This window comes from Eimeria necatrix, genomic scaffold, assembly GCF_000499385.1.
Source record: "Eimeria necatrix Houghton genomic scaffold, Enh_scaff129, whole genome shotgun sequence".
NCBI classification, from domain to species: domain Eukaryota; phylum Apicomplexa; class Conoidasida; order Eucoccidiorida; family Eimeriidae; genus Eimeria; species Eimeria necatrix.
In genome coordinates this window covers 1-21,956 of record NW_013654905.1, presented here as the reverse complement: position 1 = coordinate 21,956, position 21,956 = coordinate 1, and the positions used below count along the sequence as shown (strand labels likewise).

Sequence of the window (21,956 nt, the reverse complement as noted above, 5' to 3'; positions counted from 1 at the left end):
CCGAAAAGGGGCATCTTCCCCCTGCAGTTTCGTTAGTGTGGGGCCAGCACATTTGGCTTGAGCCCTGTAGTCAAAAAGACAAACAGCAGGGGCCCAGCATGGCCCCTGCGCTTCTCCTGCAGCCCTCCCTCCGCTATCCTAAATGTGTAGTGTAGTGACCGCACGCAGCAGCACAATGCTGTGCTGCAGCTGTGCAGCAGCAGTTGTGCCCGCAGCAGCTCATACGCTGCGCGGCACGTGCTGCGGCCGCCACCTTCCCTGTATACAAGCGCCGATCTAGCTAGCTAGCTAGTTAGCTAGCTATCTAGCTTGCTAGCCAGCTAGCTTGCTAGCTAGCTAGCTTGAGGGCTATTTGCCCGTCACACGTCCACAGGAACACTCCACCACGGATGCCGCAGCACCTGATCCAGCGGCAGCCGCCTTTCCGGGTCTTCCTGTATGCAGCCCTGCAGCAGCAGCAGCACAAAGCACAGTGCGTGCTCAATGCAATGAGGCGTGTGCTGCTGCTGTCGCTCTTGCTGCTGCTGCTGCTGCTGCTGCTGCAGGAGCACTGCGCTGAGGACACTGAGGGCCTGTTGAGCTTAGCGGACACGGATGAGGTCGAGCAGGGGTTCGGGCCAGTCAGCGCATTCCGGAAAAGCCGAAAAACAATAATCACCAGCAATGAGGCTCGCGTATCTGCAGCAAGAGAGCACGCCTCACAGGTGCTGCATGCAGCTGCATGCAGCTCCCAGGGGCCCCTTCAGCAGCGTTTGCTGCTGCTGCTGCGGGCTGTGGAGCCCCACAGAAGCTAGGCTAAAATGCTGGTTTGGGGCTTTGGAGCTGTGCTGCTCTGCGGGGGCCCTCACTGCTCGTCTTGCTGCGCGTCCGAAGTAGCCCACACTGCCCCGTCTGCCCACGAATAAAACAAAAGCACCCCCAGCATGTAAATGTCTGCTTTCCGCACGTCAAAGAAAACAAAAGACACATCCACGCCGCCCTTGGAGGGGCCCCCGGGGGCCCCGAGGCCCCCCCCTCGCAGCTGCAGCGGGGGTGGGGGCCTCCCTGTCAGCAGCAGCGCTTCGCTGATCTGCGAGAAGGGGGAAGTGATGCCTGCGCGCAGCAGCACTGGGAAGCAGCGCAGCAGTTCTTTTGCTGCTGCAGCCCTCAGCAGCAGCGCCACTTCGCCTGAGGGGTAGCGCCGTGGGGAGCTCGCGAGCAGCTTTGGCTGCTCGTGAGAATGCCCACAGAGGTCTGCATGCGCGCTAATAAATGTGTTTTTGATAACAGAAAGACAGAAAATGGTGGCTTTTGCATGCATTTTATGGCTCAGGAGATGCGGGAAACGCAGCTGTACACAGCAGCTCCCTTGCTTGTCAAATTGCGCACTTGTAGACCTCTAAATTAAAAAGTGAAAAGCAACTTACCCAGAGAACGCAGAATGCGCATGGCTGCCCAGGCCTCAGGGGGCATGTAAGGCCCCTTGGCAATGGTTGGCTCGCAGCTGACGAAGGGCGGCAGCTCTTCATTCGTTGCTGCTGCTGCTGCTGCTGCTGCCTGCGAAGCAGCGCTGCTGGATAGCGACATACTTCCCTGGGATCTGCAGCGCGGCAGCAACGAGGCGGGGTAACGAAGGTTGGACCAGTTGAAGAGGGGAGTGGCCTTCGCAAAGTCGCACAGCCGGAGCTGCAGCGGGAAGCCCTCTGAATTCCCTCTGCTGCTGCTGCTGCTGCTGCTGCTGCTGCTGTTGCTGCTGTCCACGCAGCCCACAAGCATGGAGTGCACGAGGATGTTCTCTGGGGTGAAGTCAAGGTGCGCAACGCCCGCAGAGTGCAGCGAGTGCAGCAGCAGCACCAAAGACAGCTGCAGCTTCTTCTTGAACCAGGGCTCCATCTGGTGCGGAGGAAGGGCAGCAACGGCAGCAGCAACGGCAGCAGCAGCAGCAATTACAACAGCAGCAGTCACAGTGACAAGAAGACACGTCGCAGCACCTCCACGAGCACCTTTCAGAGATCTCCAAGGCAAGAGGATTTCTAAATATAACTATTCGCAACTTAAAACAGTTCGCATGCAAAGCATCGAGGGCAGCTCGAGAGTATTACAAGCCTGAAGCTAGGCTGGCTGCTTTCACGCCGCAGCGAATTATGTGGAAACAGATATGCCTTTGTGTCTGCATTGACCCCCTGAGCTAAGAATTGAAAAATTCCCAATACAATGTGCAACAAAATGCATATTTATTTTGAAATTGGCCAATTCAAGAGAAGAATCGGCTTCCTTCAAACCCACCAATACTGCACCCCTAATCACACCTTGCTGAATATTACGCACGGCTTTGCATACGTCACCCAGGTACAAGTAAGCATATATATGTACATATATATGTATATATATGTATATTTACTTATATGCGTATATGTATGTATATATGTATATGTATATGAATATGCCCACTCCCATGTATATAATTTATATATACTCTATATGTAGTCTACTTTATGTGCAAACATGAAGTACATACGCCTTGCCTAAGGCAAATGTGCTCACTTGTGAAGCAAGCAAGAGCATACTGGCGCGAAGTTCACAAAGAGAAGCTGAGCGGCAGCGGCAGCAGCTGCAACACTGGGGGACACCGAGTGTCTTTATGTTATTAATTATCTTTTTGCTGCTCCACTGCTGCTGCATTTGTGAGACTCACGGGTTTATTGGCCTCCACGAAGTCAAGCAAGTCGGACTGCCCGAAGAGCTGGAAGACGAGAACCACGCGGTCTGTGCGCTGCCTTCTCCTGCTGCTGCCTCCCACTTGCTGCTGCTGCTGTTGCTGCTGCAGCGGAGATCCCTCAGAGCACCGCTCCAGGGCCTCGCCCTTTTCCTCAAGAGACCCGCTGTCTGTCAGCACGGCCAAAAGAGGGGCAACGCAGTGCGGGTGGTACTCTGAAGAAAAACACAAGAGGGAGCAAAAAGCGAAGACTGCGAAGTTCAGTCTCAACTGTTGCTGGTGTTCCCACTGGCAGCAGATGCCGCTTCCCGCAGCAGCAGCAGCAGCAGCAGCTGTGACGCCCGCAAGCAGCACTGGGGGCTGCAAAAGAGGCGCAAGAGCAGCACCTGTCAGAAAGGCAGCAGCTGCAGCCTCTCCCACGTAGTTCTCGCCGTCGCAGACAAACTGCCCATGAAAGCGCTGCTGCTGCCGCCACTGCTGCCTCCACACGCTGGCCGGCACTTGCTTAACGAAGACTCCGCGGCCAGACTTGAGGCGCCCCTTGTACATGCGCTGCAGTTGCACCCACAGAGCAGCAGCAGCACAGACGGCGGCTGCTGCTGCAGCACGCGGGCTCTGCAGCAGCAGCAGCCCCACCCGCGGCTCAGTCAGCGGCTGCTTCTTAGCTACTTCTTAGCTGCTGCTCCTTAGCAGCCTCTTAGCTGATTATTAGCTGCCTATTAGATGCATATTTACTGTTTTTGAGCTGCTTATTTGCTGCTTATTTACTGCTTCTTAGCTGCTCATTAGCTGCTTATTAGCTGTTTACTAGCTGCTTATTAGCTGCTTATTAGCTGCTTATTAGCTGCTTATTAGCTGCTTATTAGCTGCTTCTTAGGCTTAGGGCTTTGCTACCTGCTGCCGCTGGCGATTCTGCGCTGCGCCCACTGTGGGCACCAAAGACAGCTGCCAGTGTCTGTACAGCTCGCCGTCTATGGAAAAGGTGTCCGCTGGCCGCTGCAGCTGCATCAGCAGGTAGCGGCAGGTCTTCCAGGTGAATGGGACACTTGGAACCCTCAGCGACGAAGGCAGCCCCAAGCTGCTTCTGCTGCTGCTGCTGCTGCTGCTACTGTTCGCTGTTGCAGCTGCTGAGTCGGACACTGTAGAGGAAGCGGTGTGCAGATTTATTGTGGCCGAAGAAGCCAGGGGAGACTGATTCCTCCTGTGGGGCTTCGCATCAAATGAAAAAGAGCTCCTGTTGCTGCACGCGTCCGGCAGTGCAGCAGCAAGAGTTTCAGGTCCTGCATCAATAGGGGCAGCTGCAGCAGCAGCTGATGCCGCTGCTTTCGCTGCTGCTTCTTCACGCATGTCCTGAGCCCCGTTTGCAGGCAGTAGCGCCTCTTGAGGCTCCCTTAGGCCATTTAGTGTAGCTTTGAATTGTATGGTAGCTTCGCTGTCACCAGGGGGTCTCAAGGTCTGTGGGGAGCCAGGCATCACTTGACTTAGTTGCTGCTTCTGCTGCTGTTGCTGTTGTTGCTGATCCGTTTGCTGTTGCTGTGTTTGTTTCAGTTGCTGCTTCTGCAATTGCTGCCCGTACGCTTGGTAGCTAGGGTCTTGTCTAGGGGTCTTGCCGAACTGTGCCTCAACACTGAAGCGCGCAGCACTGCTGCTGCTGTTAGCGCTGCCGCTGCTGCTGGCTGCTGCTGCTGCTCTAGGTTCAGCAGCAGCTGCTTCTCCAGCAGCAGCGGCAACCCCGTTTTTTTGCCGTTCCGTTAGAAAGGGCCATGCGGCACCCGGGCCTCCACCGGCAGCAGCAACGCCACCAGAAGCACCAGCAGCAACAGCAGCAGCAGCATTTGCTTCTTCGGCCACTGCTGCCGTTTCGTACTCAGAATGTTTGAGCGCTTCAGCAGCGACAGCAGCTATCTGCCTCTGCCTCTCGGCCTCCCTTTCAAGGATCTCCTTCTCGATGGCTTGAGCTGCCCTCCTTGCAGCTTCCTTCTGCTTGTGATGCAGCGCCAGCTGCAATGCCCGCTGTTGCTGCTCCCTCTCCATTTCCTGCCGCACCTTCTGGAGCTCCTCTTGCTGCTGCTGCAGCTGCTGCCCTTGCCGCTGCAGCCGCTTTTGATGCTGCAGCACTAGCGCGTTTAACCAGTCGTGTTGCCCGTTTGGCCGCATGACGCTGCCGCTGCTGGACGATAAAGTAGACTTTGGAGCCGCGTTGTATTGTGGCTGCTCCTGTTGTTCTAACTGTAGCTCTTGCTGCTGCTGCTGCTGCGGCTGCAGCTTTTGCTGTCCTTGCTGAGTACCCTGACCTGTCTGAGCAGGAGCAGTAGCGGCAGCAGCAGCAGAAACATCAGAGAGTGAGTGGCGAAGCACGGGCAAGACAGGGTCCGCGTTCGGCACAGCAGCTGCTGCCGCGTAACTTGCTGCTGCTGCATGGGTTGCTGCTGCAGCATTGCCTACTGCAGCACTGGCTGGGATACGGGGCGTTTCACTTTGCTGCCTGCGGTTGCCTTCTCCGCTGTTTTTAGCGGGATGAGCAAATGCAGAAACGGTTAGTGGGGTGGGTGGCTCTGTGTTGGTGCCCTGATGCTTCTGCTGCTGCTGCTGCTGCTGTTGTTGAATGAGCTGCTGCTGCAGTAGCTGCGAGGCTTCGTCAGGGTGACGGTGCAAGGGCTCTGTGGTAGCAGGGGGCTGCGCTGCTTCTCTCAGCCCTCTAGTTGGAGCAACAGCAGCAGCTGCTGCAGCAGGGTCTGAAGCAGTGCCTGAAACATCAGCTACGGCACTGAATACTGCAGCGCCAGGCGTTGCTTGCTGCCTTGCTGCCGGGTCCACTGCTTGCGGAGAGCTGCTGCCCCTTTGCTGCTGCGGCCACTCGCCAAACGAGGGTCCCTGGAGTGCTGCGCTACTGCTGTCCTGCTGCTGCCACTGCTGCTTCTGTGGCAGTAGCGGCGCCTGAGGGTAGGGGCTTGGATTTGAAGGAAGCCTCGGGAGGGCTGGGCTGATACTAGCAGCTCGTTTTTGAGCAGCAATAAGAGCGGCCTGTGCTGCTGCTGCAGCCCGTGCGGCTCTAAAGCGCGCAGCATTTGCTGCAGGGGATTGCCCAGCGGCGTCTGCAGCAGCAGCAGCTCTCTGTGCTGCGTCTGCTGCTGCTGCTGCCGCGCGTTCAGCGTGCCTCAAGGCGGAAGTGGCGGTAGCAGCTCCATCAACAAGACCCTCGCCTTGGGCGGATGCGGCACCTGCCTCTGGATTAACAGCAACTGGTGCCGTTGCTGCTGCTGCTGCTGCTGCATTATTTCGCTGTTGCATTGCAGGACTATACGCTGAGGATAGTCTCGTTTGTGTCCCAACAGGAGATGCGCCCCTTACTGAAGCGGATGACTGCACTGGCTGCTGCTGCTGCTGCTGCTGCTGCTGCTGGGGCGTGACGCTTCTCGGTGAAGTGCATCTTGGACTCAGCACATCGCCTAGGCCTGCAAGAACAGAAGCAGAAATTGCAGTCCACAGCTAATGGCTACGGGAACAAAAACTAGCTTTCCCAGCAAAGCCGCAGCAATGGCTGCTGCAGCGATACAGCAGCAGCAGCAGCAGCAGCAGCACGCCCTGCACCACGGGCAACAGGGCTAGGGGGCTGCCTGCAATGTGCGCTTCCGCTTACGAGGGGTGTCTACAGTCTGCGCAGGCAGCGTAGGGGTCCCGTGAGATGTTTGAGGAGACAGGAGGTCTTGTCCTGGCCGATCCCAAACAATGTCGGGTCCCTGGAAGCCTTGCTGCTGCTGCTGCTGCTGCTGGGACCCGCCGGTAGGAAAGCGCTGCAGGCCTCCACTGTTGCTGTGGAAGAGAGCAGCAGGCGCGGACTGCGGCGTGGGCGCTGAAAGGGAAAATCCGGGGTAAAGTGACTCGCTGGAGGGCAGGGAGCTGAAGGCGTAGCGGTGGCACTGCTGCTGCTGCTGCATGCGGTACTGCTGCTCCTTGAGCGGCGGCAGCTGATTCTGCCTTATGTTGAATGGGGATATTGCATCTATTGGGGAATACGCGGGCGTCTTGAGGCCCCCAATTCTTGAAGGGCTGCTGGCGGGAGAATATATGCGCGCATAAAGCGGCATGGAGCTGCCTGCAGCAGGTGAGATCGATTCCGCTGCTGCTGCTGCTGCTGCTGCTGGTAGTATTGCTGATGTTGGGGTTGCAGCGGCTCTCACTGCTGCCGGCGTTGCTGCTCTAGACGCTGGGGTCCTGCTGCCAGTCCTTATGCCTTCCAGAGGTGTGTGGACCGGTGAGGAGTACCAGCTACTCAAAGTGCTGCGCCCTGGCTGCTGATGCTGCAGCTGCCGTTGCTGCTGCTGCTTCTGCTGCAGCAGCAGACTGCTGGACCGGGTGAGAGTGCCGCTGCTGCGGGGTGTGGGGCTGCTGACCATCCGGGAGTAGGCCAATGCAGGACTTGGCAGATGTACTTGCTGCGGTGCAGCAGGAAGCTGCGGCTGCCCCAACGAACTGCTGCGGGAAAGAGGCCCAGGCAGGGCTGAGGCGCTGCGCTGCTTCTGCAGCTCTGCAGCAAGCTCTCTTTCCAGCTCAAGGCGTTGCTGCCGCAGCTGCCGCTGCTCACTCAGCAGCTGCTGCTCGCGCAGTTGCGCAGGCGTGCGCCGCTGCTGCAATTGCTGCGCCGGCTGCATTCGCTGCTGCGCATTTGGACGCTTTTGCTGCCGTTGCTGCTGCTGCAACTGCTGCAGCTGCTGCTGTTGCTGCAGCTGCTGCGGTTGCTGCAGCTTCTGCTGCTGCCGCAACTGCTGCTGTTGCTGCAGCTGCTGCTGTTGCTGCAGCCGTAGCGGCTGCTGCAGCTGCTGCTGTTGCTGCAGCTGCTGCTGAGGTCGCTGGACTCGAGGTGCTGGACTTCGGCTGAGGAGTCCTTGCCTGAGGGGCTCAGAGCTGCGGGTGCTGCGGGGCGAGAGAGGAGGCAACTGCTGCTGAAGTGCAATCGGGGACAATAGCCGTGGACTTGCCAGGGGTCTGCCTCCCGTATTGGCCCTTACGAGCGCGGATTGCGGCTGCTTCTGCTGCTGCTGTTGCTGCTGCACCTGCAGCCGCGATGGAGTCAGTTCCGCTGGAAGAGAGCTGCTGCGCAGCAACGATGATCCCACAGGAGATACGATGCTTTCTGCTGCTGCTGCAAGTGCTGCTCTCTCGGCTGCCAGCTGTGCTGTAGATGCGCCTGTCTCTGCAGCAATGGCTGCTGCTTCCGCTGCTGCTGCTATCCCTTTTGGCACAGCCTGCTGCTTCTGCAGCAGCTGCAGCCGCGCACATGCAGCCGTGGCATTTTGAGCAGCTGCTGTTGCCCTGGCAGCAGCAAGCGCTGCGCGTTCTGCAGCAGCTCTGGATGGAGACATGCTAGGGAGGCGCAGCGGCACTCCACTGCTCTGCCGCCGCTGCAGCTGCTGCTGCTCCTCCTGCTGCTGCTGCTGCTGCTCCTGCTGCTGGGTCAGGCCTAGAGCAGGGGGAGTCTCTGCCGCAAATGTGATAAGGCTGCCCTGATGGGAGCTCGAGTAGGGCTCTGCTGCATCTACTTGCAGCTGCTGCAGCGGAAGCTGCTGCTGCAGCCGCGGCAAAGTCACCCCCTCTGTACCTACTGGGGACGCTCCAGCCAAGTTCGGAGATTGCAAGGCGCCACTGAGCGCAGATTTGGCAGAGTAGCTGCCCTGCTGCTGCTGCTGCTGCTCAACGGGGATCTGCTGCACCGCAGGAGAGTAGAGGGCAGGCTGCGGCAAGTGGCTGCTTAAGGACGTCGCAGGCGTTTCTTCTCTTTGCAGCGAACTGAAGGACTGCAAAGGTGGCAACTGTTGCGGCAGCTGCGGCAGCTGCGGCAGCTGCGGCAGCTGCGGCAGCAACTGTTGTTGTTCCTGCTGCTGTTGCAGCTGCGGCTGCGGAAGGTGCTGCACTGGAGATTGAGGTTGCTGCTGTAGCAAGACCCCGCTGCCCGAGGCACTGGCCTCTGTATAGGGCAGGGTTGCAGGCACAGCAGAAACCGGTGACAGTGCGCGCAGCCCAGGGGAAGTAAGGCTATTCTGCTGCTGCTGCTGCTGCTGCTGCTGCTGCTGCTGCAGTATGCTGCTGCTAAGGCCTTGTGAAGATCCTAGATCGCCGTAAGCATTTGACTCCAGTTGCGGCAGCGTTGGCTCCAGTGTTTGCAAGCTGAGGCCGAGAGGGGCTGCTGGCGAGACCTGCTGCAGCTGCTGGTGCTGCGGCAGTACCATCTCCTGCTGCTGCAGCGGTTGCTGCTGGAGCTGCTGCTGCGGTGACATATATGAGGGCTGCAAAGGTGGCAGCTGCAGTGGCGCAGCGGGAGAGGCAGACGCAGCAGAAGGGGAAAAGCGGCGGTTTGGTGGGGTATTGCTGTAGCAGGAAACAGCAGGACTTCTAAGAGCTGATGCTGCAGCCAGACTGTCTGCCTTTGCAGCAACAGCAGCAGCAGTGCGGGCCCTTGCTGCTGCTGCTGCAGCCCGAAGCGCTCCCTCAGCAGCTGCTGCAGCGTGCTGGCGCGTTGCTGAAAGAGCCGGGGAGACGGGATAGCTGTTGCGCCGAGGACATAACTGCTGCGGATCAGCAGCAGCAGGCGCGGCAGCAACAGCAGGCAAAGCAGCAGCTGCTGCTGGACTCCAAGCACTTGCAGCGTCAGCCGAAGGTTGTAAATATCTGCTGCTGCTGGCACGCCTTGGCAAGCTTGGCAGGGCTCCGCTGCCGTCCGCAAAGGCGGAATTTGCTGCTGCCGTTGCTGCTGCTGCTTGTGCTGCTGCTGCTGCTTGGGCTGCAGAGGGCGGCTCGGAAAGAGTGCGTCTCGCTGTTTGTCCCCACGGCGCAGCTGCAAGGGGCCGTGTGTCTGGCCACGCAGGAGCAGCAGGTGCAGCAGCAGCAGGTGCAGCAGCAGCAGCAGCAGGAGCAGCCAAAGGTGCGGCAGCGGAAGGAGGTGAGGCACTCACAGCAAAGGCAGCCGATGCAGCAGCATGCTCACTAAGAGGAGACACGGGAGCTGCTGCTGCAGCGCCCTGTGGCCCCTGCAGCAGCGGCGTTGATGGCAATGAGAAGAACCGCTGCAGGCTTTGTTGCTGCTGCTGCGGAGACACACTTGAAAAAGGAGCAGCAGCTTGTAGTGTACGTACACTCGAGGCGCTTTGGGCGCGGCGTGCTGGCTGCTGCTGCGAAACTGTGGGAGACAAAGAAACCCCAAAAGCTGCGGTGGACTGAGTTGTTGCTGGGGTGGGCTCTGTGTAGGCAGCAGCAGCAGCAGCCCCTTCGTCTGCTGCTGTAGCTGCTGGCGATGCTGCTGCAACAGCTGGCTGCGGCAGCAGCAGCGGCTGCTGCAGGGCGCCCACTACCGGCACAGCGTTGCCCTGCTGCCACACAGAAGGCGGCGGAGAATAGTGTGGGGCTGCAGCCACCGCAGAGAATGGCCAGGATTGCCGCCGCAGCCTTACTGCTTCTGCTGCTGCTGCTGCTGCTGTTGCTGCTGCCTCTGCTGCTGCTTCTGCTGCTGTTGCGGCCGTTCCGGGGCCAGCGCTGTTGTTCCTAAGCGTCGGCCGATACAAGAGGCACTCGCTGCGCGTCCTCGACGCACGTTCTTGCTGCTGTTGCTGCTGCTGCCAGGGGACATAAGTGGCTGCTTGCTGCTGTGTGGCTGTAGGGAGATACCTCACTGGGGCAGCAACTTGCTGCTGCTGCACCTGCTGCTGCACTGGCAGCTGCGGATGCACAGGAGGCTGCAGCGCCAGCAGCGTAAGCTGCTGCTTCGTAGGCGTCTGGGGCTCAGGGGCTTGCAGCTCAGTCGTGGGTAGGGCAGCCGCGACACCAGAAGCTGCAGCAGCAGCAGCAGCAGCAGCAGCTGCTGCTGCTGCTGCTGCTGTTGTTGTCGCAGCCACTGGCTGCAGCACCGGGACTCCGCTGGGATCTGACAAAATTGCAGGACTTGTGTGCATACGGACCGGTGCTTGCTGATGCAGCATTACCAATTGCTGCTGCTGCTGCTGCTGCTGCCGCTGCAGCTGAAAGGGATCAGCAATTGTGTGCATGTGCCGAAGCTGTAAAGGAACGTATGGCGTCATAACTGCTGGCGTCTGTTGTAGATGCTGTGGCTGCTGCTGCTGCGGCTGCTGCTGCGGCTGCTGCTGCTGCTGCTGCTGGGGAACGATGCTGGGATAGACTGTGACGGGCGCAGCAGCGAGGGCTGAGGGTGGGGCAGCTGCTGGCTGCTGAAGCAATCCTGCTTGAGGATCAATCACCAGGGTCGCCTGCTGCTGCTGCTGCTGCTGCTGCTGCTGAGCCGGCTGCTGCTGCAGCGTGTTCAGAACTATTCCACCACCAGAGGAGGCCACGATTCGCCGCAGCACAGCAGCAAGATCTGCTTCACCAGAAGCAAAGGTGTGTATCAGCACATGAGTCTGCACTGCCGGCTGCTGCTGCTGCTGCTGCTGCTGCTGCTGCTGCGTCGCGCCTACCTGCACCCAGGCCACTTGCTCCCCAGCTGCAGGTGCTGCTGCGGCAGAGCTGCTGCAGAGTACTTGCGTCGGAGAGACAGTTTGCTGCAGCAACTGCTGGGGTGGCTCAGCAGGAGCAGCATGATGTGACAGTGTCAGAGCAGCGCTGCATGCTGCAGCAGCAGCAGCAGCTGCTGCTGCTGCTGCTGGCGCTGCTGCAGTACTAGAAGCAGGCTGGGAGACCGCACTGGCTGCATTTCTTGTGGAGAGTCCCTCCAGCTGCATCTCTATTAGAGTCGATGCTCCAGGAATCGTGCTGCCGCTGCTACTGCAGTTGTGGCTGCAGCAGCAGCAGCAGCAGCGAGAAGTTTGCTGCTGCTGTTGCCGCTGCAGGGGACTCTGGAACGTAGCTCCATGGGTATTAAGGGGAACGCCAGTCCATATACACTGCGGCTGCTACTCCATCAGCTGCTGCGGCAGTTGCTGGTGGAGGTGCTGCTGCTGCTTCTGCTGCAGAGCCCGCCGAAAAGCTGCAGCAGATGCTGCCTGCTATGAATTCCAAAGATCACGGAGGTCCTCTCAAAGGCCGAGGCTTCTGTTGCGCTGGAGTCCCCGTAAGCAGCATCTTAAACGTCAATGCGTGCTGCTGCTGCTGCTGCTGCTGCAGTTCCTTGCTGCTGCTGCTGCAGTTCTTTGCTGCTGCTGCTAAGGCTACGGTCTTGCTGAACTGCAACAGCGGCAGCAGCAGCAACAACAGCAGCGGCAACAGCAGCAGCAACAACAGCAGCAGCGTACCGCCAAACGCCGTATACGGTGACAGAAAGAGGACAAGACACGCAGAAGCGCAGCGCCTTGCAGCTGCTACAGCTGCAGCAAGCAGCAGGCAGCAGCAGCACCAGCAGTTGCTGCAGCTGGAGCCGTGAACAGGGTCCAAGGCAGATCTCCTCCAGCCCAGAAGCGATCCCTGCCCTCCAGCTGGGGCACTGGCCCCTTTGTGAAAATTCTCAAAGTGTGAGGCCCCTTCAAAGGATTTAAAAGGTTTCTTTTGCCACAATTGGCGTCAAGGGCTCATTGGGGCATGCGGGAGCAACAGAATGCCAGTTCTGCACGGGGAGATCGTGCTCGGGCGAAGGCAAGTCGGGAGAACAGCTGGATCGTGTGCATGCATGCATGCAGGCTGCTCAAAAAGCACTTCACAAACTGCTATTAATGCTGTTGCTGCTGCTGCAAAGTCTCCCGTGGGGAAAAAGAGGCAAAGGCAGCTGTTGGGACCGTTGCACTCGCTGGCGTGCACTGTGTGGGGCTGCGGCGTGCCCGTTGTCTGCGTGTGTGTCTGCACGCTTTTGTCCCCCATTTACCTCATTTCCCATTCGATATATTACGTGAATTAGAAACAAAAGGAAAGTCGATGTATCCCTAGCTGGCGGCTTCATTCTGCTTCAAGCAGGAATAGCAGCCATAGCGCGCGTGTGATCGTTTTTTCGAGCACCGAAGGGTGCTCGGAAAAGCGATTCGCCGGCTAAGCTTGCCTCTACGAGTACTTGTTCTTTAAGTTTCAAAACTTTCAAAAATACTATTTATACATTATTGTTTAGGCCGCGGGAAGGCAGAACAGGCGTGGAGGCGTGCCGACGACTGCACGGAAATCACTAAGTCTTCTCTGTTACTTGTGTTAGAATTATTTCAGAAGGTGAAAATGACGAATATGACAAGCTCTGCTGCTGTTGACGCTTGGCTAAAGCCTTGATCCGTGGAACTTGGCATGTCTAAGCTGCCGTGAAAGACATTCGAAGGGATGAGCAACAGGCGGTGCCTGTGCGGCGAGTTCGTTAGAGCTTTTCAGCTCGTCGCGTTAACCGAAAATAATGGCCAATTAATTCATTTAAACTTATTTAGACGTATGCAAAAGGATCAATTGCCTCAGTAGGGGCGAGGTTCTGCCGCCGAGACGTTCTTTTGTTTGGTCGTTTTGTGCCTTCAAAGCATGCAACAGGCGTCAAGTGCGCGCCTTCCCACATTTTTGTTTTTCTTCACTCCAAATGAAGTGCCTCAGAAAGGACTTGCAGGAGCCTGCAAGACCCGGCTATGCCTTGGTCTTCATCATTGTATCTGCCAAGTACTGCATAGACGCCGCACACAGTAGAGCTGAAGAACTGAATCTTAAGCTCCTTCAACAGAGTTTAGCCGTAGCTTCTTCAGGTTCATTCTTATGAGTGTGTCTCTCTTGTCCTACTGACCCAGCACGGCTGGCTGTAATTATCTTTGCGTCACTGTGACTCCTGGGCTACTTAAAATTACAGCCAATATTGTACAACAGTTTCGTCTTGAGCCAAACTAGCCCAACTAATACGTTTTTCACGCATTTTACAGTTGCCTTATGTGCCTTCAACATGCCTCCGCTCTCTCTGGTAATTTTGACTCTACTTAATTCCCATGTGCACATGTGAACAGGCACGCAGTGTTGCTCGCGTGTCCGTTTTGCTGCCACACTAGACTGGCACTGCTCCAATTCCTGCTGCTGTCGGCCGGCATCTTAAGTGCACGTGCTAATGCAGGCCTTGAAACTGTAGGCGAAATGGCGACCAGTAGGCTTTGCAGTGAAGCTGCACCGCAGAGCCTGCCATGCGTATGAGCCAGCAGCTGCTGGCCGTGGTACTTAAGCAGACAACTTATCCCGATGAGCAGCAGCGTAAAAGACACAAACAAAGGCAAACGCTGGAAGGGCAACAACCCAGAAGGCGAATGAGAGTTGCCCGAGAAGCTGCTGCGCATGCCCTCGGCACTCAATGTTACTCCGCTGCGTGAAGGTGTGCCAGCTGTACCCAGGCACTAAACTGTGCAAACGCCATATGAATCCTTTGCCACTCGCTTCTGTTTCACCAGGTGTTGTGCATTTTCGGGCCTCCAATGCTCTCGCTGCTGTGAGTGTGTAGCCTCGCCCTAATCGTTACTGCTCCCGACCTGCAACACGGCGCTAGCTGAGCCTTTTTTCATGGACGCAGCAAAGCACAGACTAGGCGTTTCTTCACAGAATACCCTCCCTATCGTTGCTGCTGCTGCTGCTGGCATTGCAGCTACTGACAATGATGCTGCTGCTACTGTGTCAGCCGTTGACGTTGTTGTCACTGCTGTTGCGGCGCACACACCACTGCTGCTGTTGTTGCTGCCTTATCTAGGCCTCTTACACAATTTTGACGCAGTGATTCAGCAGTTCCTTCCCTCCAAGGCCGTTCAGCTTGAATTGCCTCGCTGCGCTCAAGAGGTACACTTGCCTTATACCAGTAAGTCGCTGCATGCTGTTCTTCCTAGGCAGCGAGAGCAGCTTGGGTGCCGTTCCCTTTCACTGTATTTCCTGCAGCGGAAAGTAGAGAGTGGGTGCAAACGCCCAACGGACTCTGCGCTGTGCTGCCCGAATCCAGTGTTGCCAGGCACGCTAAGAGAAGCCCACCGTTCCCTAGTCCGGTATGTTGCATTTACCGAGTCTTGTCGGCGCCTGCGAAACTTGACCAACTGCAATACACGTTACACACGTTACGGTAGACCTGGGGCTACGACAAAGCGGCCACAGAGCAGCAGACCCAATTGTTCTCACGGCAGTGCAAGCACAGGTGTGGAACAAGCAACGTGAGAGCAGCACCGAGCGTTGTCTCCGTGGCTCTACCATGTCTGGCGGGCAGGAGTGAAAGCAGTAGCAGCAACAGCTCGAGCAACAGCGAAGGGATATGGACCAGCAGGAAGTACGGCTGCAACAGCAGCAGCACGAAAAGCCCAGCCCCACTAAGCAGCTCCGGAAGCTCCTGAGCCCTTCCGGACCTGCTTTCATCTAGGCCGGGCCCATCTAGGCCGGCGGAATCCAGGCGTTGCTGCCAAGGGACCAAAAGCGGAGGAGTTCAGCATGCGAGAAAACAAAGCAGCAGCCACCAGGGAATCAGCGGCCACAGCCAGTCACGGCAGCAGCAACAGCCGTGACCGCAATCCCCGGGGACGGTGCGTATGCGGCCAGGACGAAAATACAATTCTGCTTATTCCACGCAGGCTGCTGTGTCCTAGAGCTGCATTTTATTTTCTTTGCTGCAAGGGGCCTCGCCCAGCGTGCGCTGAGCTGTGGAGACGGTAGGCAATCGGGCAAAGCGAAGCTGGCATTCACACGGGAGTTAGGACCTCAAGCGCAGCGACTTAACAGGCAGCAGCAGCGGGAAGCTCTGATGTCTCACAGAGAAATCCCAAGCTCGCCGCCGTAGCCTATGCAAGCGACTGCGATTCTCTGCTGACATGTCTTCGCCGCTGGCGATAAGCGCCCACATAATGATTTTGTTTCCTGTTGTTGCTCTCTTCTCCCAAGCTTCGTTCCCTGTTCTTGCCTGCAGTTCTAAGACATTGAAGGGCTACTAAGTTTTGTCCAATTGGCGAAATAATAGCCATGGGTGCGGTGCACTCTGTGCTAAACGGTTTAACAATCTTTTGCAAATGCATTATCAGATGAACCAAGGCGTCAGACACAGCAGCAGCGTGACGATTCTTCTGTGGCTACACTGGAACTAAACCGTGTCACTGCGTTTCCCTCGAAACGCGAACACTTCATAAATCAATGCGTTCGAAATTAGGAAGCAGGTCCGCTTTAGCAGACAAAGTATGCATGTCTTCAGTGGCATTGACATGGCTAGGAGGGATCTCCTCCACTGCAGCGCCTGTGCCGCGCAGCAGTACTGGTTTAATTCTTCAGAGCTAGTGTCCGTAAGTCTTCTGTCCATAAGAGCATAGAACAAATCAATGAACTTTCACATTGTGCATAATCAAAAAGAGCCACCACTCCATGATAAGACTAGTCAGCGAACTTACCATACCTCAAAGGAGGTCACGATGAAATTGTATCCGCTGAGCAACAATAGAATAAACGCATTGCAAAGGGCGCAGCAGGCGCTCGTGGGAGCTTTGCTTTGAAGAGTGGCTGCACGAGTACAATTCTCTGCCAGCTAAGGCTGGGCAGCTCACGGGAGGAGGCGGGATGAGCCACGAGGTCCCTTAGAGCACTTAACGATCAGCAGCCAAAGAAGCCAAAAGCCATGAGAGCGCCAAACGCATGGAAACTGTTCACAATAAATTACAGGTGAGCAGCTTCCCTGAATGGCTGCATACTTCAAAAACTCTTCCGTGAAGAGACCATGAAAAAAGTGCCCATGAGACTACAACATAAGAGCCCAAGCTGAGCCTACCCAAGCTGAGACTCAAAAAAGTCGCCAATTTCTGTGTGATAAACGCCAAAAAGGTCATTTAAAAGGCGGCCCTACTGTATTCACTTTCAGCTGCAAGAAGCCGACACTTAGGGAGTACACGTTACATGGTGTAGGTTTTTTCGCTTTCTCATTGATCCAGTCCTCTCACCTAATGGAACAACAAAGAGTTTCACGAGCGTTTCGACCATTGTCGTTAGCTTCACTTACTGGGTCACTAAAAGTCGAAGTGAAGCACGCAGGCCTTCGATCCACTATTTCGTAAAGGCTGCCCAGTCGCAAAATTACTTCAGTGCACCACCTCAAATTCCGTCATCCAATCGCCAAGCTTCCCACTGAAGCCCCATGAAGCACTGAGGAGACGATTTCCTACAAAAAAGCTCTCGCTTCAGTTCAACAGTCTCCTGCGGCGAGGGTCGAATGCACTTCTTTAGCAGTTCTACTGCCGTACTTAGCCTCGTCGCAAGTTCCTCGAGAGCTTTCGTTCTCCTGTATGGTGAATGGGTATATCCGAAATACAGTGTTGTTGGTAGCGCAGCGGCAAGCTCAGGCCACCACTGATGTGCAACCATCGCCGGCCCTACAACTTGCATGACACTGACAACAGCATCTAACATAAGATACCGGCGCGCCAAAACCATGGCAGCTTGAGCGGCGCCAAGCTTTATAATAGGTGACTGGTGAAAATAAAATAAATGACACACAGCACGCTCTGTGGCGGCAATAAGTTCGTTTACGTCTCTTTCCGATAGCTCTTCTTTGACCAAAAGTGAACGAATCCATCCTAAAACTGCTGAAGCTTGAGAAATCAAATTGCCGCGTGAAAAGGCTTTCTCCGCGGAAAATTGCCTTACTTTAATTTCAGGAGACAGTTTTGGCAGTCTGTAAAATGGATGCGCAATGAAAGCCTCGCTGTAAGAGGGGCATGCTTGCCCAGTGGGTGGTTCAGAAGATGAACTGGTGATCTCCGCATCATCTGCTTGTGCAGCATCCGTTTGGACCTGAGATGCAGAAATGTTGCTAGACAGCTGCATCGAATAGCTGATGTCTGAAGTTCCCGGATTTTCTGACGTGGTTGTAGCTTGAGGCTCAGCAGTATCGCCAGACGCGAATTTGTCGTTCACAAGCTCTATCGCCAGATATATTTGCGTTTTCTGCCTCTTTGGGGAGACGGACATATCGTGTGAACTGCCGGCGTCAAGCTCTTCCAAAGGCCTCTTCTGATTTGAACCCGAAGAAAGCTGCGAAGAATGCATTTGATCTGAGCTCAGTTGAGCTCCAGGGAATACACCAGGCTGCTGGGCCTGCAAGAAGCCATCTTCAAACAACTGGTCCGCGCCTTCACCAGACTGGGCTACGCGAGGGGGAAAACTTGCAGAATTACCTGGGTACGGACCATGCTCATTCAGTCCCTGAACTGAGCGCACGTCGCTTGCCCAAGAAACTGCAGTGGGGTTGGACACTCCTCCCTCTGCAGTACGTAAGTTGCCTCTCAGAGGAGGCACAATGGAAGGGCCCAATGCTTGCGGAGGCGCCGGCCCATGTGACGAAGGGTCTCTTGCCTCCAAAGAAACGGCAGGCCACATCACTTGGCGCTGCTCCCTTTCTGCGTTAAGCCATGGGTGGTGTTGACTAGGGCGTGGGAATCCGGAAAGATGAGAAGTCTCCCCTCCACTTGGATACGTGCCTATTTGGTCTGCCCGCAGCTGATGCTGATAGTGGGAGCTGGAATGAGGCTCTCCATGAGGCGGCTGTTGCGCCTGTTGTGGAAATGCTGTATAGGGCAACCGGTGCCTTCCTTCTACAGAGGGATGCGAAGCATTCCCCCATGGAAACGTGGTTGTCGCGCCTGCTTGCTGCAATTTCTGATAGGGGTCAGTGGAATGAGACGGCTGCAGTGCCTGTGCTGGCAATGCTGTAGCTGGTAACGGCTGCCTCCCCTCTCCAGCTGAAGAACCCTCCCCTCCACTTGAAAATGTGTCTGTCGTGCCCGTTTGCAGCAGTGTTTGGTAATGGGAACTGGAATAAGACTTTCCATGAGGCGGCTGCGGCTGCTGTGCCTGTGGTGGGAGTGCTTTAGGTGATTGTAGCTGGCCTCTTACTTCCGAAGAAGAATTTAGAGCGTCACTCCCACCTGCAAACGTGCCTGCCGTGCCTGCTTGCTGCAGTTTCTGGTAGTGGGAACTGGATTGAGGCTCTCCGGTAGGAGGCTCCCGTTCCTGTGGTGGCAATGCTGCAGGTGGCAACGGCTGTCCTTCTAAAGCGGAAAGCGAAGCCTCGCCTCCATTTGGACGCGTGCTTGTCGTGCCTGCTTGCTGCGGTTGCTGGTAGTGGGAAGTGGAGTGAGGGTCTTCCTGAGGCGGCCGCTGTGCCTGTGGTGGCAGCGCTGTAGGGGATAACAGCTGCTTCCCATCTGGAAGTTGTTGAGAACCCTCTCTTTCATTTGTAACCGTGCTTGTTTGGCCTGCATGCAGCTGGTGCTGATAGTGGGAGCTGGAACCAGCATTTCCATGGTACGGCTGCTGTGCCTGTGGCTGTGCTGTAGGTGGCGGCAGTCTTCCTTCTAAAATGGCACGCATAATCCCCCCTCCACTTGAAAACGCGCTTGTGTGGCCAGCCCGCAGCGAATCCTGATAATATGAGCTAGAATGAGGCTCTCGATAAGGCGGCTGCTGTGCCTGTGGTGGCAGTGCCGTAGATGACATCAGCTGCCTTTCCCCTGAATAGGCACGGAACGCATCCTCCCCACTTGCAGGCATAGTTCTCTGGTCTGTCCGCAGCAGATGCCGATAGTGATAGCTGGGAGGAAGCTCTGGATGAGGCGGCTGCACTGCCTGTGGTGGCGATGTGTATTGTGGTGGTAAAACAGCTGGAGAACCCTGACCTCCACTTGGAAACGTGCTCATCGTTCCTGCTTGCAGTAGTTGCTGGTATTGGGGAGTGGAATGAGGCATTTGGTGTGGCGGCTGCACTGTCTGAGGTTGGATATGTGCAGCTGGGTGAAGCATGCCTCTCTCCTCTGCACCAGTCAAGTATAGCTGACAGCTCGGGGTCGCCCACCCCAGGTGATTTACTTGCCAATCGTCTTTGTCCATTTTTGCGGCCTGTCGACCCGTAGCATATGCGCCAATAACCAAGAGTGATAGCCACCACAGCCAGCACGGAGAAAAAGATGGGCCATTTGCACTGCGAGGATCTGCAGATCCAGGGCCGAGTGTGCTTAACCACTTCATTGTCCACGTGGTCACCTGTTGTCCAGTGAAAATGGGAAGGCGAAAAATCTACATGATGTCCACCAGAAGGCGAGAAAATGACCAGTGGAAAAGCTGCCCGAGCCATATTCCCACAAAAGGCATTATGCCGACTTCACCTTAAATTTCTCATATTTCTTCCAAATCAAAACTGAGGGGTGTATGACAAATAGAGAATCGTCCCTGCCGTCACGAGATCGCGCTCGAAGGCCGTGACGTCGTCATGTGCTTGCACAAACAAAGCGGGAAGATTCTAAAGCACGCAGCTACTATGATGCTAAAAGTGAAGGGAATATAACTCCGGCGGTACAAAAGGGAATAGGCACAGATTGGCACTGCAGCAGTATGCACGTCGCACGAGCGTGTGTCAAAATCCACGACAGCGCCTTGCGAAGGCCGGCTTGGCAGGCATCACTAATAAGTAACAAACGGCAATTCTTTTTTGTCATTAACGTCCTCGAGGCACTTTATTTCTCCACAGATACCCGGGAATAGTGGTAACACTTTGCAGTCCCCAGGATCGTGGCCCCTGAAGTAGGACAGCAATATTGGGCTGCAATCAGTTCTGCTCCCAGTGGTAGCTCGATGTGCAGAAGTGACACTGGCTACACTTATACTTAAACAGTTCATGAGCTAGATATGGCACATGTTTTTACTTTGAAAGGATGCTTGAAAGAACGTGTTTGCCGCTGTATAGGTTAATAGTGGGTTTGGCCCACTTCGGAGAACGCCGGACTCTTCACCGATATACAACACTGGCAACATTGTTCCCGACCGTTTCTATGCGTAGATCTGTAATGTCTTTCCCCAATAGTTCAGCTTAGGTGTCTTCTTACACGGGGCTGCTGTAGCAATCGACTACGCGCATCTACACAAAACAGCACACACGGCTACAGCGCTGGTAATGCAAAGCACACCCAAGGCATTCTTGAGACCATTTGTAGAAAATTTGTGCATAGATGGCATCCATAGTTTATGCGCAACTGCCAGCGCTCGCAACAAGAGCTCTGCTCTTCAAGCAAAAGACATATGTGTAAACGGGACTAAGAAAATGCGTCTGTTCTCATTAAAATAGCGTTTGCGGATGAGTCACAAGGGAGAAGTTCGGGAAGTATGCCAGATCTTTGGCGCGGGGTATGGCACAAGTGTTGCTCCGCCCACGTCTCGAGAAGAAGTGCTCTAATATGGGGAATTCTGGCTGCGGAGCTGTTTTCCGGTTGCCCTTCTGCATACGTTTCGCTACTTCCACAGCACTTCCACAGCCCTTAGATCCTTTAAAGCGTTGAACTGTATCACAGGTACATCTCGATATCCTGAACTTCGAGTTTCAACCCTTCACGATGTTCGTTTCCTTCGCCAACCTTTTCAAGATGCACTCTGAGTTTTCCGTTTTCCTCCAGCACTCGCTTTAGCCTTCGCCTTTGCACTTTGTTGCAACTCAGCAGCCATTTGACACTCCATATTCTATGCAGAATATGTTGTAAACTGTGTAAGTTTTTCTCCAGTCTTACTTTTATCTCCCCACAAAATCTTGGCTTCTTCTGGGAAGCTTTAAGGCCCCCAGTAGTGCGTGGCACCGTCTGACCAGTCATTTAACAGTCATTCTGTGTATATGTGTACCACAAGATCTTGTTCTCCAGCTGCTTATCTTGATGGTAGCTTGTGCCCGCTGTGTATGCATCTATTCCGCGTGGGCTGAGTTTTACCCTAGTTCTTTTTGAAACGTAGCCACGAAAGCTTTACGATCGTTCACTTCACCATCCTATAAATCCAGTAGATACAGAAACCACAATTCTACCACATTTTGCACTCTAAAGCAGCTTTATTTGTTGCGTTTCTGCAGCCGCAGCAAAGTGTATCTTTTTTGATTCCTTGGTCCTCTTGATCTAGTGACATGAGTGTGAACCTCCTCTAGCTGTAAGTTGAAGGCCACGGGTATCACTGTAAAAACTGCCCATGCAAATTATTTGCGATTAGTCTAGCTTAGCTCCAGCTAAGACTATTTAAAATAGTGAGCCGTATCTGCAAGAGTTCGTACAAAACAAAACGCTGGTAAGTGCTGTGGATCAGAACTGGCTCTTTTTTGTAACTGCAACTGAACTTCGATTGCTGTTTGGTTCTAACCTTTTCCACAACTATCCTCAGTAGGGCACATGGCTACTTAGCATTAAAGCCACAGCACATTGCATGTAGTAGGAACGTAACACCGAAGACAGAAGCAATAATTTCCCAACAGCATGTTTCGCTATAGGTCTCTGGACTGATGAGCCCTTAAAGTGCAAAGCACTTTGGCGAGACCCTACCTATTGATAGGGCAGTACTAAGTTCTGGATGAGCA

At 55.4% G+C, this 21,956-nt stretch overlaps 2 protein-coding genes across 2 annotated transcripts; both read right to left on the bottom strand.

Annotated features, from left to right (window-relative positions):
* Nucleotides 1-844: 844 nt before the first annotated feature.
* On the bottom strand, nt 845-11,421 carry ENH_00009850 (FIK kinase (incomplete catalytic triad), putative; the record flags this gene model as incomplete). Its single annotated transcript, XM_013584177.1, is given in 6 exon segments — nt 845-1,092; nt 1,407-1,872; nt 2,295-2,456; nt 3,590-5,992; nt 5,997-6,151; nt 6,336-11,421. Coding segments are annotated over 6 exon segments (8,520 nt in total).
* Nucleotides 11,422-16,669: 5,248 nt separating this feature from the next.
* Nucleotides 16,670-19,706, bottom strand: ENH_00009840 (hypothetical protein, conserved; the record flags this gene model as incomplete). The annotated part of the gene is given in 2 exon segments (XM_013584176.1): nt 16,670-19,009; nt 19,014-19,706. Coding segments are annotated over 2 exon segments (3,033 nt in total).
* Nucleotides 19,707-21,956: the final 2,250 nt, after the last annotated feature.